The following is a 14,048-nucleotide window of genomic DNA, read 5'->3' as shown; positions in this document are numbered from 1 at the left end:
GCTTTGCCGGACTCAAACTTCCGTTTTGGCTGATATTCGGGTTCGCGTTCCTCCCTTCTATTTCGAGTGGGTTGTTTGTCTCGGTTCTTAGATGGCTTCTTTTCAGGTTTTTCTTTCTTGATCTCGGGCTTAGGTGGCGTAGATCGCTTTGGTCGAGAATTTTTCGGTCTCATGGTAGCGTTTGCTGACATTTCAGAATCGGAGGATGAGTCTTCATCGGTTACGTCAAGCTCTGGTAGACCCTCAGTATCACTCTCGACATCCAAAGAGGCCATTATCTTGCTCAAGGAATCAGCTTCTTGAGTTGCGATAATTTGCTCGAGGTTCATTTTATGCCGTGGGTGAGCAAATTTTTGATCAATTTCCCCTGTGAAGTCGGGCAAAAATTGGACAAATTTACCGTCATTTGTCGGTTTAAAATGAAACTTTCGGTCTTTTTCGAGAAAACTCGGATCAATGAGCAAAATATTGCAAACAATGGATCGTTTGTCCGTGATTGGGATTTTAGTTGGGTAACATTTTCCCGGGACAGAGTCATAAACCTGCAAAAGCTCATATCGAGTAAGGTCAGAAGCCTTTTTAAAATATTCCCCTTCCATTATAATTTTGGTACTTACGTTTGTCGTCTTCTAACGGCAGCTCTCTTCGATCGTTAAGCACTTTTCACTGCAGCTCTCTTCGATCGTTAGCTCTCTTATTCTTTGGGCGTTCCGTTTGGTTCAGTCACCAATTTGTATAGGTTAGACTATTCTGCAAGGAAATAACACAACGCAACTTCAGGCAACTCTAGAGTTGAATGAAGGTTAAAAAGGGTAAAAGTTAGTTTTGGTTTATTGTCCACAAAAGTATCTCTGAGTGGTTAAGAATGAGAGTGTAAGAGGGTTTATATAGGCTTTACTTTAGCTTCGTATTCAGCTGGAACAGGTGATGGTCAGTAAGAACAGCTCGGATCGAAAAGAAGAGGTTCACAACGAGTTGTAGCAGTTCACAACGAGTTGTAGTGATTGAAGTTCAGAAGGCGTAGTTCAGATTCAGGAAAGACAGTTGAAAATGAACTACCTCATCTCGCGGCGCCGAAGGCCATTTCAAAAAATGTAGGCGGCGCCCAAGAGCAGTGGTGAGGCGAGCGGGCGTCAGACGCGCAATTGCCTTTGGCGGAATTATGTGTTCTTTTTATGAAACGAGCAGAATAGTAAGACCTATATCTCTGTTTGTCCGTCAAATTGAAGGAGGCTTCTTCTCGTAAATATGCGCGCGTAGTGTACGATATTCAAAAGATACGAAGTGCGTTTTTGTTTTTTTTTCAGAAGAGAGTGATGAGTGATGATATTTCATTCAGTTCACTTTCATCAAATCATGTTGAAGAGGCAAAAGAACTCCTTACAGAACAGTCATATTTATAGCCTTACCGGACTGAAATTCGGCCAATTTTTCTAGGGTAGTCGGGGGGTCCTATGACACATATTTGGAATTCTCAAAAGCTGGGCTTTCATTTGAGACCAAAATCAAGGGGTCTAGGTCATGCCTGAAAGCCAAATTTTGGGACCGGAAGTTCCGAAATAGGCACTAGAACTCTTCGATCGATATTTTCGATGGGTTTGAGATCTCAAGAGCAATGGAAAGTAGATTAATTGAAAGTGTAGACTCTGGGCTTTCTTTAGAGCCATTAAAATCTTGCCGCCCTTGGGTTGAACGCCCTCTAGTGGCCAGAGAACTTGGAAATATGGGTATTTTTCGACAGAAACTCGGAAAAAATGAGAAAAAACCTCCAAGATCAACCGTGATTCAATTTTCTAAGACTTATTTATTGTTTATAGTTATTTAAGAAACGAAATAAGTAGGTTTAGAATTCGAAAATTTTGAGTCGAAACCTGAAGTTTCCAGACTAAAACACTGCCGAGGTCAACTTCTAGGACCACTAGAGGGCGCTAGACCAACGGGCGGCAAAATTTTATTGGCTCTAAAGAAAGCTCAGAGTCTAAGCTTTCTATTTCACCTATTTTTCGAAGCTCTAGATATCTCAAACCCATCGTAAAAACCGGTAGAAGAGTTCTTGTCCCGAATTGGGAACTTCCGGTCCCATAATTTGCCTCCGGGCATGACCCAAACCCCTTGATATGGTGCCCAAATGAAAGCCCAGCTTCTGGACTTTCTAATACTGTATCATATGACCCCCCAACTAAGCTAGAAATATGGGCCGAAATTTAGTCCGGTAAGCCTACATATTTACGGGGAATACTTGAGGCAACTGGTGGTAAGTTGATTCATGCTCTTGTGTTATATTCTGTAGGTTCTGCAAAAGACGAACCGATGAGTTTTCAAATTCGAGGAGGAAGAACGCATATCGAAACGTCAAAACGACTCTCAGGAGTGTTTGAAAATGAGAATCGAATGAAACAAACCATAAAAAACCTGATAAGCGCGAACGAAAAAATTCAAGAGGAGATGAGTTCATTTAAAGAGGAACGAAATCGGGCTTTTAAAGGTAGTTTACTGGTCGTCTAAATATCTTAAATTTATTCAGAAAAAGAGGACATTGAGATGAAAAAATTTAATGCAGAAAGAGAAAACTTGGAACTTACTGATGCGAATGTTAATTTACAAGCAGAAATAAATCGACTGAAAGAAGAAAATACGAGATTGAAGATAGAAAGAGATGTGCAAGAAGTCGAAAAAGATAAACTGAGGGAAGAAAACTCCGACCTGAGAGAAGAGAACTCGGATTTGGTCAGATTAAATAATGATTTGCTTACGCAAAAAGAAGAGTTTGAAAATGACAAGAAATGGTACCAGCAACAGATTTCAAATCTCACGAACGAAGTTTACGAAAGTAAAAATATCATCTAAGGCAATTCTTCATTTTTGATTCCTATTCTCGTCCTGACACTACTTTTTTCAAATAAAAACTAGTATTTACAATTTGTTTATTAAATTAATTTTGAACAGGTTTCAGCGTAAAGCCTGCCCTGATTTGAGACAGTAAAAAGTCCCTCGGGTCTTCTTCTTTTGGCGGTAGAGGCTTTTGACTTCTGCTGGTTGTATTCGAAACTGGCTTGAGATTCAAAACAGGAGCAGGAGGAGGAGGAGGCTGGTCGGGGTTGACTCGTTCTGTGTTTGTCCCGTCGTAGACATAGTCTTGAGATTTATTTCCACGAGAGCGGATCTCGCTTAGGAGGGCTTCTTGAGGTGTTAGTTGCTCGACTTTTGGAAGTTGCTTGAAAAAGTTTTTGGTAAGAAATGGATAAGATAATGAAAAGCTCACCTTTACATTGACTTTTTTCAACTGTGGCGCAAGAACTGGAGCTGGTGGTGGCGGAGGAGGAGCTCCATTCGTCGCCTTGATCGTTCCATCTGCAATGTATTGATCCGCAACTGATCTTGATCTTTGAATCTGTCGCATCAACTCTTCGTGTGTGGTCAATTCTTCCTTCTTTTCTTTCAATTTTCTCTCGCTCACCGGCTTGAGCATCACTGGAGGAGGAGAGCTGTTCATCGTGGAAATCGAGTTGGAATTCTGAGCATCGTTGCTCGTCGAAAGCTGCCTGACGAAACCGGCCGGAATGGATGAAGTCGTGTCGCCCCGAGCTTGAGCAATGCTTTGCACTTCGCTTAATAACTGCTCTCGGGGAGTTTGGGTCACGACGAGTTCACTTAGTTCGGAATTCAGTTTTTGATAACAAGGAAGACTAACCGTTGTTGAGGCTTTTTGAGCGATAATTTCTTGCCAAAAGGAAACGCCGCGTTTGTTTTGTTATCCTGAGCGGCCCCCTCTTCAGAGCTCATTGACGGCGAAGGACTGGACATGGAAGAGTTCACCGAAGTTTTCATCATTCTCGAGTTGTTTTGGTTGGCATTGATTTGGCCGCGAGCGAGTGAGCCGCTCTCGGAAATGCTCCTCGAGGGTCCATAAACCGAATCAATGGGCGCTGCGCCTAATACAAGCCAAATTAATAAAGCGAGAGTAAATCACATTTCAGATTCGCAAGTTCGGTAAATGAAGAAATTAAAAATCACATGATCTCATGAAGAATCACATGACTTTCAATCACAGTGCGCAATTTTGGAGAAAAAAAACACAGTTAGAAAGAGGCTTGATCGAACGGGTTACCAATGTCCAGTTGATCCGAGGTGTCTATGAAAAATGGTTCAAAAATTGTTTTGTGAGAAAAATGATAAAAAAACGCTGTTTTTGTTCGCTAAGAAGTATAAAGAATATACCTCGACTTGGATTATAATTTTGCTGCGCCGCAATCGGGTGAAACTTTTGAGCTTGAGGTTGATTAGATTGAGGAGCCATGTGATTTTGGAATTGCTGCGGCGCTTGTTGATGAGGATGATAAGTTCCATAAGCTTGAGCTGCTTGAGCTTGTTGTTGTTGCTGATGGTACTGCATCATGTGTTGGTGTTGTTGAATGTACTGTTGGTACTGCTGCGCATCCATGGACTGGCTGGGTTGGAACTGCTGTGGCAAGGGTTGGTACTGAGGTATGTATTGGAAAGACATTCGGGGGTCCATTTGGGGATAGCCGGGGCCAGGGTTGATGTGCTGGGGAAACTGGGGTTGCGCGGGCTGCGGAGACTGGTGCTTTAGGAGGTTTTATTTCAATTCAAGGTTTTAAAATTGAACCTTCATATCTGTTGTAATAAACCTTTCCTGATTACTTTGCGGAATCTGTTGATACTGCTGGCTGGAATAAACTTGTTTCAGCTTTGGAATCTGAAATTCAATAATTATTTCTCTGAACATTTTTTCTTCTGTTTCTGTAAATCAGTTTTTCTCACCTCAAAGGTAGTCGAGTTGGTTCGCGGCTTGTTGACAATGCGAATGTTGCCGTTTTGATCGAGCGGCATTGTTGTCACTGGCTTTGGCGCTACTGTTACGGGAGATGACGATTTTGATGATTCTGGCTGACTGGAAACTGATCCTGGGCGTACAATGTTGCCTTGTTCGTCCAGTTGCAAGCTTGCGCTGCCTGTTCTACTGTAATTTAACAGTAAGAAAATACCAGATATATTCGATCTTGCCTTTTTGGCTTTGCCGCGATCGGCGGTTTCTGGGATGGAACTGGCCGCTCATGCTCATTTCGAAATTTATGGACGGCTTTAACCACTGTGTACTGAAAATGCACTATCGAAAAAAAATGACGGGGAGGTGATCAACTACCGGAACTTGCGCTTTGGAGTTTTTATTTTTCAAGGCTGCGATTTGGTCTTTTAGCGCACTGAGTTCGTTCAGAATCGCTGCATGTCCTTTTTGAGAGCTCGTCTTTTTCAGGGTTTTTACTTCATTTTTCTTCTATTACCGAAAAATACTCGTTTAAAATCCCGTTCCTGTTCCATAATCTTCGCTCTATTCACAGTAGCATAAATACTCTGGCTTTGGAGTTTCTCAAGTTGCCCCTTTCCAGGCACAATAGTGAAGGAAGTTTTTCTTTCTTGTTGAATCGGGGGCCGAGCTTCGACTTTTTGTTCTGCTGCGGAGCTAAACAAATCGTTAACGCAAAACGGAAAGGCAATTAATGCATCATCAGACGCTCGTTGACTTTATAAGTTCGCCACTGCAGCTTTTCACGAAACTTAAGGTGACTGACTTCTTTGTCCATTTTGTTTGAGGAAGGATTTATGAAAGTTTTTTCAGGCCCAAAAACAACTCGAGATTGTCTTTTTGGATTAAGGGGGTAACGATCGAAAACAAATTTATCTAAACGAAAATTAGCAAAATGACACCCTTATTTTAGGAGCAAAAGTCAAAAGAAAGAGTTTATTTTTCTCGAGTCATCATAAAATAAGGGTATTAATCTGTTAAATCAAGCTGAAAATTTAGCCGGAAAGTCGCAATTTACGTACATCATTTTGACAGTTTCTTTCTCAACTTTCTCCATGCTGTCTGATTTCCCATCACAGTCCGACTTCGTGCTTCCCTCAAAATAACCAGTATCTGCTTCTTTTTCTTCCGACCTCTCAGAAACTAAAAAGCGCTTGAATCTTCACACGTCTCTAATCTTTTTCATACAATCCTCTGTCTCAGTAAACTCGCTATCGCTGCCAAACAAATCGTCGAAATTTGTTTCTTCTTCGAATTCGCCTGGATTTGTTTGCTGCTTCTGTTTTTCGCTACTATCAGCATTTGCTTGTTTGACTTGTTTTTCGGGGAATTTTGGGTCTTCTTCAATATCTGATACGTAATCAACTGTTGACCCATCATCAGAAAGTGCGACTTCTGGTTCTGGCTCTGCCTCGGGTTCCGGCTCTTCTTCAACTTCTGGTTCGGGTTCTACTTCTGGTTCAGGCTCAATTTCCGGTTCAAAGTCCTCGACTGGCTCTGGTTCAACTTTTGGCTCTTCATCCTTTTTCGGTTCTGGTTCGGGTGATGGATTTTTTGTCGGTTCAGCGGTACCAAAAACTGGATCAGAAAAGAAATCCCCATCATCATCCATCATATGCTCGGAAAATGTAATTCTTTCATCAGGATCAAAAATTACTATCAGTAGATGCTCGTGAAACATACGAAAAGTAAACAGAAGAATTTTTTCATCTGACGGACAGCTCTTACTATTTGCATTGGAGAGAATTATGAGAGGCATTTATGAATATGCAAAGACATGGGATTTCGAGATGATAGCTCAGAACTTTAATGATCTCATGGCCATTTTTTTGATCAAAAACTTTCAACGAAGAAAAATTTTCTTCAAGTTTTTTTTTGATCCATTTTCTTGATAAATTTTTGGAATTTCCAGCAAATTGACTAGCTCCAAAATCATCTCCTTCTATACTCGATAAAGAGCTCTCCTTCTGTTGTTTCTTTATTTGCTGATCAAGAAAGAAATCGACTACAACGGATAAAATCCAAGGTCGTTCAATATCTATTGGACAATTGTCAACGAATTCCAACGTGCAACTAATATTTGCATTATTTTTAAGCCGAAGCTGATGACGAAAACTTTAGAGACATCAAGAGTTCATTACTCCCAAGTTTTCACAAGACAAAAAGTTTTTGATAGCATTCCTGAGTACTGACGAGTTTGCTTTTGCCGCTTTGGATGGTTTTGATGTCTGAAAGAAAAAAATTCAAATAAACATTTTTCTAGTACTTTTTTGTCAAAAAAGACATTTTTTCAAAAAAAAACGAGCGTAAAACGCTCAATTTTTGAATTCTCACCGATAGTCTTGAACAACTACCGCAAAAATAAGTAATAAACATGATAAAAAATAAGGGGGTTCACTGTATTAACCTGTTATCGGCATCGCTACGGCCTGACCACTATTGCTCAGCTGTCTCGCTTTAACCGGTGCCGGCAAGGGTGCCCTTTTCTTCTTCGTCTTTTCTGGCTGTGTTGTGCCCTTCGGCGAGTTCCCGACTCCAGAATCTCTGGATCCATCTTGAGTAACTGTAGGTTTCGGTGGCGGTGCTCTTTTCTTCTTTTTACTCTCTACCATTTTTCGATCAACTAGTATTTCTCAACTCTTGCGTGCCTGTTTGCCCGGGGCACATTCGTGTGCCCGAAAAAAAAGTCGTAGAGAAATATTCAGACTAAAATCAACACGCGTGAAAAAAAGCAAACAGTATTTCTTTCGTAAACTGACTTTACGTTCTCTTGCTGCTTCTCACTGTATTTGCCTACTCTCCAGATTTATGCGTTTATCGTTAAATCTTGAATTTCGGAAGAAAAGTGTGCAAAGTTTTTTTCACCCTAGTCATGGGCGACTTTGGGAATCAAAGGCCGTTCTTTTAGAGGAACAATGAGATGATAAACTCAAGTGGCTTTTACTTTATTCATGGCTTTGTAAACAGGGAAATTCTTGCAAAATGTTAGTATAGCAGAACAATATACGAGTCTCTTATAAGTTATAACGTTTTTGTCATATTATTTATATATCTTTTAACGCTTAAGTTGACGCAAAAATATGAGAGGGTAACGTTTCATTTATAGCATACAGAATTTTGAGCATAATTATTTATATAAGAATATTCTATCAATGAATTCATTACCGAAGTACCTGGGACCTAAATGGAATTGAAGCTTATTTTAACGATTCATTTTCAAAGTGACAGTGTGGTTTCAAGCTCTCTAAAAGAAGTTTCTTCTTAGCAGAAAATTTCTTGCATTGTACTTCTTTTTTATCCAATAAATGTGTAGTTACTTTTAACTGTTATTTCATTAACAAAAGTGAAATCTTTCGGCTTATTGTCGTCCTTATATGAAATAAAAATCGATTGTTACTTGCTGAGTTTGGACGACCGGAACATTTATGAATCAAACCGTAAAATTGAATATTGATTTAGCTTGAAAGCTTCAAGTTGAAACTGTTTTAACAGTACGATATTGTAGTGTCGAATAATTATCATTTCGGCATTAATTTATTTAGTTGGATCCTTGATTTCTTAGATGGAAAAGAGCTTACGGCAAAATTATTACTTTGAAACTCTCGCGGGGGTGAAACACGAACAGCAACACATGCAAAACCTACCTCGTGGTGCGCAGACGGTTTCTGAAAATAGAGCCACGTAGCGCTCAGAATACGCGAGTCACGGGCGGTATCGTTTTTCACCGCTCCATTTTGACCATAATCAACCTTGAGAACGAACTTATTAATTAAGAGTACAAATTTAGAGTGAATTTCAATTGATCCAGACTTCGGTAATCTATCAGGTAATTTATATCAAGGACCATTTGTAAAAACCATCGTAAAAATTGTTAACTAACACATGACCAACTGTATGGCTGTTTCCCACGGGAGCAAGTGTATTTTCAAGTTTTGTTTCCGCTTGGTTACCGATAATTGCTCGAGGTGATAACGACAAGTCAAGCTCAACTAGGTTTTTTGTGCTAGAGTTGATAAATTGATGCGTTTCTTAATGGTCGGAATAAATAATTAAAAAAGTAAAAGAAAGAGTTAGAGACAAGACAATAAAACAAGCTTCACGAGGTAGGAGAAAACAACGAACGTGACTTATTTATACCGCTTGTCTTTCTCTGGGTTAACGCTTTTTCAGCGTGCCTTCAATCATTTCTAGAGAAAAGAGGGATGTTTCGAATCCCGTAAGTCTTTTTAATCAAATAGTAGAGCCCTAAGGCGTCAAAATCATCAGAAAAATTTTCGAAAACTTTTTTTAGGACATTCAACTTTTCGAAAATACGTTCATCTACTCATTATATATTTCCCCTAAGAAGCCTTGAACATAAAAACCAGTGAATGACTCTGAACGTAAAAGGGCGAAACGTCCAAATTTACGATGTTCGACGCTCAGACCAGCCAACAGAGCGTACTCCTAATAAACTTTTGCCCAATTTCAGAGCTGCTTACTTTGTAGATTTTCATTTTTTTTCAGAAAAAATATGGAACAGAAGATTCTACGCGGAGAATGCAAAGGGACACTGAAAATAGATGGCATCAACACGGATGTTTCTTTCGTGAGAGAATTGAGGGCGGAAGACATTAAGATGCTGGGCATTGAGAATGTGCAAATCGAAGAGTTTCCAAAAGTCAAGTGTGAGAGACACCCGGATGGGAAGCTGACTTGCAATGAGCATGATAAGGATTTTAATCAGGTAAATGTTAAACGAAATCTTTTCCCACTCGCTTGCTTCTCCACTAAGGCTACAGTTAGGCTACTGTAGGCAACCTGTCCAAAAACCTGACTCAAGCCCTGAGTCTCAGGATGACCCTGAGTCAGGGTCTTAACGGGTTTTAAATATAAGACGCGCTTTTTCCATAGGAAAGAGATAATTGCCTGAAATAAATTTTGAGCCGAAAAAATAAGGGGGTCACTATGTTAAAAATTTGAGAAAGCACTGACAGCAAATCCGATTCTTGATATCTACCACCTTAAGCCATTTTAACGACGGCCTTATTAGATCATTCATACGCGAATCTTTTTCATCATTTCAATAATAAAAAAATAATTGAAGTTCATCGATCATATGCCGGAAACACACAAGATTTTGGAGCAACTTGAGCTTGAAAACGCCTCGACGAGCCAGAGAAACTACAAAAAGAACGCCGCTTCACTGAGTTCAAAAACTGCATTTCCGACATTTCTAGTCTGCATGTTTTTCTACGCGCTCCTGAAGTTTATGATCATGACAATGTGCATTTATGAAAACTCGTGTAGGCAAATGAAAAAGTTGGAAAAGCATCGTAAAAAGGACTGACTGTATATTTTCTCATTTCTGTGTCTTTCAGCTTGTTAATTCATATATAAATAAACATCGGATTTTCAGGTTTTTTTTTTTGAAGATTTTATTTAGAAAAAAAGTTCGGACAAAGTTGGTTTGACAATTTTCCTCGAAGTCGGAGCTCTCCATCTTCGATCAAGTTTTGATTTGAGCAGATTGAGCAAGAAATCGTCAGTTTTCAAGGCAAAGGAAAACGTGAAGAAAAAAGCAAAGATCTTCATTTTTCGCTGTTTGTTCTAATTTCTCTGTGCTCGGGTTATAAAGGGAAATGAAGACTGATTAGAATAAATAATTCTGTTTTCGAGTCTCGGAAACAGGGTGGAATGGGCGTCATAGGACGGATTTTATAATGAATTGTTATATAAGAAATTATCATAATGGTAATTTTTGGTGATCGAGGAGAAAATCTGCGCAAATTATCAATAATTCATTACAAAATAGCATCTTCTACGCTCTATTTTGCCATTATGTCTGTGATACTATACTTTCACTCCTTTTTTGATGGAGGACTGTAATTTATAAAACGAAATACCGACGGTTCTTTCGACTGTGTCCAAGTTTGTATAACATATTCGTAACAAGAATAAAAAGCTTTGTTTTTTCTTGTTAATTTTCAGAAAAACATTTCGTACAGGTTTGGTTTGACAATTTTTCGCACAGCCGGGTTTCTCCACTTTCGATCAATCTTTGATTTGAGAAGATTCAGCAAGAAATCATCAGTTTTCAACCCAAACGAGAGCACGAAAAAAAACGCAAAAATTTTCATTTTCGATGTTTGCTCAAATGCTTCTATTTTGCGCTCATCTGCAACAGAAGAGTGATTTGTATCTTGGAAACAGAATGGTGATCAAGCTCATCCCCTGTTGAATTTAACGTCAAACATGATGATAATGGTTATGGTCGTAGATCGACGGAGCGAAATCTGCACAAGTCGAACCGAAAACGTCATTATTTATTATAAGTTTTTGATAAAAATCAAGCTTTGAGCTCAAATTTGTGTCAAATAAATATCCAAAATTTCTTCAAAAGATGGTCGATCGACGAGATTTTTCTGCCAGCAGCTTTCCAACAAATCTCTTGGCATATTCTCCAATATCTAAAAACATGCAGTTCCTTATTAAAAAATAAAGACAGACCTCAAGTCGAGAGCCAGAGTTCAAGTGAGGAAGAATTTCATCGGCCGTCAAGGCAGCGTAAGGAGTTTCTCCGAGGGTGAAAATCTCCCAAATCGTAATTCCAAAGCTCCAGACGTCCGATTTCTCCGTAAAAATCGCGTCGCGGAGACTTTCCGGAGCCATCCATTTGAAAGGAAGCATGCCCTTCGAAGTCTTTCTGTAGTAATTCTGCGAGAGTTTTTTCGACATTCCAAAGTCCGAAATCTTGACCGTCAAATCTTCGAAAACGAGGACATTTCGAGCGGCCAAATCGCCGTGGACGATTTTGAACTTTTGCAGATGTGCCATTCCTTGGGCGATTTCAAGCGCTTTTTGATGAAGAAACGGGGGTTTGATGGAGATCTTCGGAAGTTGGGATTTTGTGTTGTCGATGAGACCACGCTGAAAACGGAGAAAACATCGGAGGTTTCCGTAAAGCGCGTGCTCTAGAACTGGGAGTGGAAGGCCCTTACTTCTTTTGTCCTGAAAAAGTTGATGGTTAAATTCGTATCATGTGACTTACCTGCGAATCTACAAAAACACCAATCAACTGAACGATATTCCCATGGTCCGAAATTCTGCACATCAAGTTTATCTCCTCCAACAAATTTCCTTCCTCTTCTTTCGACATTTTCACAACGCATTTTCTCTTCTTCTCCAAGATTGCCAAGAAAACGGAGCCAAAAAAGCCCTCGTCTATGATTTCAACCAGTTCGATGCTCGATGAGTTGTAAATCTTGGCATAAGGAGGGATGGAACCAAACCAGTAGCCAACTCGCCGAAGGTGGAAATTTTCTTGTTTGAGCGGGACGAGCTCATATTTGAAAACATTTTGGTATCTTCTCCAGCCGTCGAAGAACAAGCAAAACGCAAATGCAAAGAGCGTCAATGGAGGGAGCCAAACAGGAATGAACTCAACAAGAATCTCCTGAAACGATTGAATTCGGTACAACATTCCGCCATTGAAGGTCATCCCAAAAGCATTGGAAGCAGAGCAATTGAAGAAAATTTTGTCAGTTTTTTCGTAAAGATTCCAAGTGTAGACGACATTTTTGGCGATGAACGAGCCGGTTTTGAGCTTGCCATTGGAAGAGACGTTGAAATTGATGTAAGGAAGTGGGTCGGCGAAAACAACACAGACTTTATTGGGTTGTTTTGATGAAAACTGCGCGCCCTTTTTTCTACGATTTTGAGGATTGCATTGATTCCTACGGGGAAAATGGGTCAGGTTATTTATGAGACGCAAGTTGGGCGAGAAACCATCTAGGCTAGAGGCTATCAGTCTCAAAATCTACCGTAGGAATCGAAATCGTAAAATAAAGCTAATTTTTATGGATTTGAAGCGTTAGTCTGACAGTCCGTCATTGACGGAATATACCGAGAGCCTTTCCTTTTAACCCGACCTAAAATAACGGTTTGATTTGTCCAGTAGAGTCCATTGTCGTTATTATAGGCAGGAACCAAGTCTTCCTTGATAAAGGTATTCGTAAAGTTCTCTCCTTCTTTTGATACGAGTTTGTAGCCAATTTGCACATCGGGCCTTCTGAAGAATCGCTTTTGTCGCTCAACTTTGATGCTTTTCCATTTCACTACCCCGCCGCATTCTGCTCTGCATATATATTCGCCGAAATGATGGAGTTCGAGATTCTCGATTTGGAGGACTTCGTGGTTGATTTTCTCCTCTACTCCTGACTTGAAGATCTCTCCCTTTCCCCAGGAAGAAGTACAGTCAATCTCCAACTTCGACCCAATCTCTGCCAGAATATAGCTTCTCTGCTCGGTTTTTATCCATTCAAAAAGCTCACAAACTTCGGAATTGGCAAAGGAAAAACTCAGAAGATAGAGAATCTTTAGCATGATTTCTACAAATCATGGTTGGAATCGATTCTAGCGCAAAGTGTAAGCACGATGAATTTTTGATGCCCAAGAAATCGATAGGCAGAACTTGACTCTCGCAGATACGTTTCGAATGAAACTCGTCGACGTTTTGCATCTGATTCCGAAAATCTGAACTTGACCTAGAAACAGCAAATTCCACCAAGGGCATTTATGAACGAAGCCCCATCTTTGTTCCCTCTGCTGAAAGCTGCTTCGCCCATTCTTTCTTACTCCTGAAAAGACCCTGTGGTTTCACCCCGACTCCCAAGAAAAAAAAAATAACGAACGATTTTGTCCTCAGCAAAAACATCTCAATCGAGAAGCGCCCGATAAAAATCTTTGGGGCGCCACCAGAGCGAAATTTTTTCGACTTTCAATTTTTGAAAAGGACTTGCTCACTCACTCAGAAATTGAGCCCGTCGAGAGGTTTTGAGACTTTTATTTTTAAGTTTTTGAAAGTTCAAACTTTTGAAAGAATAAAAAACTCAAGAGATGAAAGTGTTTAGCATTCTAGCGGTAACTCAAGCTGCCGATTGGGGTTATGAAGGAATGGTATAAAAAGAAAGAGGATCAAATTTTTGGCAGCTTATTTTTTATGCTGATAAAGACCAGGGAGATAGCTGGAACGATGAGAAATGCGTAAATGGAACTCGTCAGTCTCCAATTAATCTTCGTAAGTATATATAAAAAATTTCGTTTGTAAGAAATCTCAGAAACGATAACTGCAACCGCCAAAGCCGCGGGGGCATGGAAATTCAAAAATTACGATGAAAAGGCAGATTGGACAATTGCAAATAACGGTCATTCCATCGTCGCGACTACCAACACTGAGTAAATT

The 14,048-nt window shown here is 39.9% G+C and overlaps 4 protein-coding genes across 9 annotated transcripts in view; 3 read left to right on the top strand and 1 right to left on the bottom strand.

The window, feature by feature from the left end:
- The first annotated feature begins 2,295 nt into the window (after positions 1-2,295).
- LOC145699356 (uncharacterized) lies at positions 2,296-2,911 on the top strand. The gene is made up of 2 exons (XM_081776625.1): positions 2,296-2,485; positions 2,525-2,911. Exons 1-2 carry the CDS (start codon positions 2,311-2,313, stop codon positions 2,845-2,847), a joined length of 498 nt encoding a protein of 165 aa, XP_081632751.1. The 5' UTR covers positions 2,296-2,310; the 3' UTR covers positions 2,848-2,911.
- Positions 2,912-2,913: 2 nt separating this feature from the next.
- LOC145699355 (uncharacterized) lies at positions 2,914-6,456 on the bottom strand. Of its 2 annotated transcripts, XM_081776623.1 has the most exons (12): positions 6,014-6,456; positions 5,848-5,968; positions 5,334-5,482; positions 5,165-5,268; positions 5,026-5,117; positions 4,783-4,981; positions 4,657-4,717; positions 4,219-4,587; positions 4,109-4,132; positions 3,692-3,932; positions 3,263-3,650; positions 2,914-3,214 (listed from the first exon to the last, which is right to left on the bottom strand). In XM_081776623.1, the coding sequence occupies exons 1-12, from the start codon at positions 6,438-6,440 to the stop codon at positions 2,933-2,935; spliced, it is 2,457 nt and encodes an 818-aa protein (XP_081632749.1). In that variant the 5' UTR covers positions 6,441-6,456; the 3' UTR covers positions 2,914-2,932. The 2 variants fall into 2 exon arrangements, with proteins under 2 accessions (XP_081632749.1, XP_081632750.1); XM_081776624.1 differs by lacking the exon at positions 4,109-4,132.
- Positions 6,457-8,521: 2,065 nt separating this feature from the next.
- LOC145698773 (uncharacterized) lies at positions 8,522-10,226 on the top strand. 3 transcript variants are annotated; one of them, XM_081775994.1, is made up of 3 exons: positions 8,522-8,651; positions 9,332-9,551; positions 9,912-10,226. In XM_081775994.1, exons 2-3 carry the CDS (start codon positions 9,339-9,341, stop codon positions 10,152-10,154), a joined length of 456 nt encoding a protein of 151 aa, XP_081632120.1. In that variant the 5' UTR covers positions 8,522-8,651; positions 9,332-9,338; the 3' UTR covers positions 10,155-10,226. The 3 variants fall into 3 exon arrangements, with proteins under 3 accessions (XP_081632120.1, XP_081632121.1, XP_081632119.1); XM_081775995.1 differs by lacking the exon at positions 8,522-8,651 and adding an exon at positions 8,780-8,928; XM_081775993.1 differs by lacking the exon at positions 8,522-8,651 and adding an exon at positions 8,984-9,041.
- A 3,369-nt stretch (positions 10,227-13,595) lies between these two features.
- LOC145699672 (carbonic anhydrase 2-like) overlaps positions 13,596-14,048 on the top strand; it is a 79,177-nt gene continuing 78,724 nt past the window's right edge. For 2 of the 3 annotated variants that reach the window (XM_081776943.1, XM_081776942.1), the window contains exons 1-3: positions 13,597-13,762; positions 13,823-13,883; positions 13,924-14,041. In XM_081776943.1, the coding sequence (XP_081633069.1) occupies positions 13,703-13,762; positions 13,823-13,883; positions 13,924-14,041 (239 nt within the window). In that variant the 5' untranslated portion in view covers positions 13,597-13,702. Of the gene's footprint in view, positions 13,763-13,817; positions 13,884-13,923; positions 14,042-14,048 lie in introns of all 3 variants that reach the window. The other variant, XM_081776945.1, reaches the window with a different exon arrangement.

Source organism: Oikopleura dioica, chromosome 2, assembly GCF_907165135.1.
Source record: "Oikopleura dioica chromosome 2, OKI2018_I68_1.0, whole genome shotgun sequence".
Lineage (NCBI taxonomy): Eukaryota > Metazoa > Chordata > Appendicularia > Copelata > Oikopleuridae > Oikopleura > Oikopleura dioica.
This window is presented reverse-complemented; position numbering and strand designations above follow the sequence as displayed.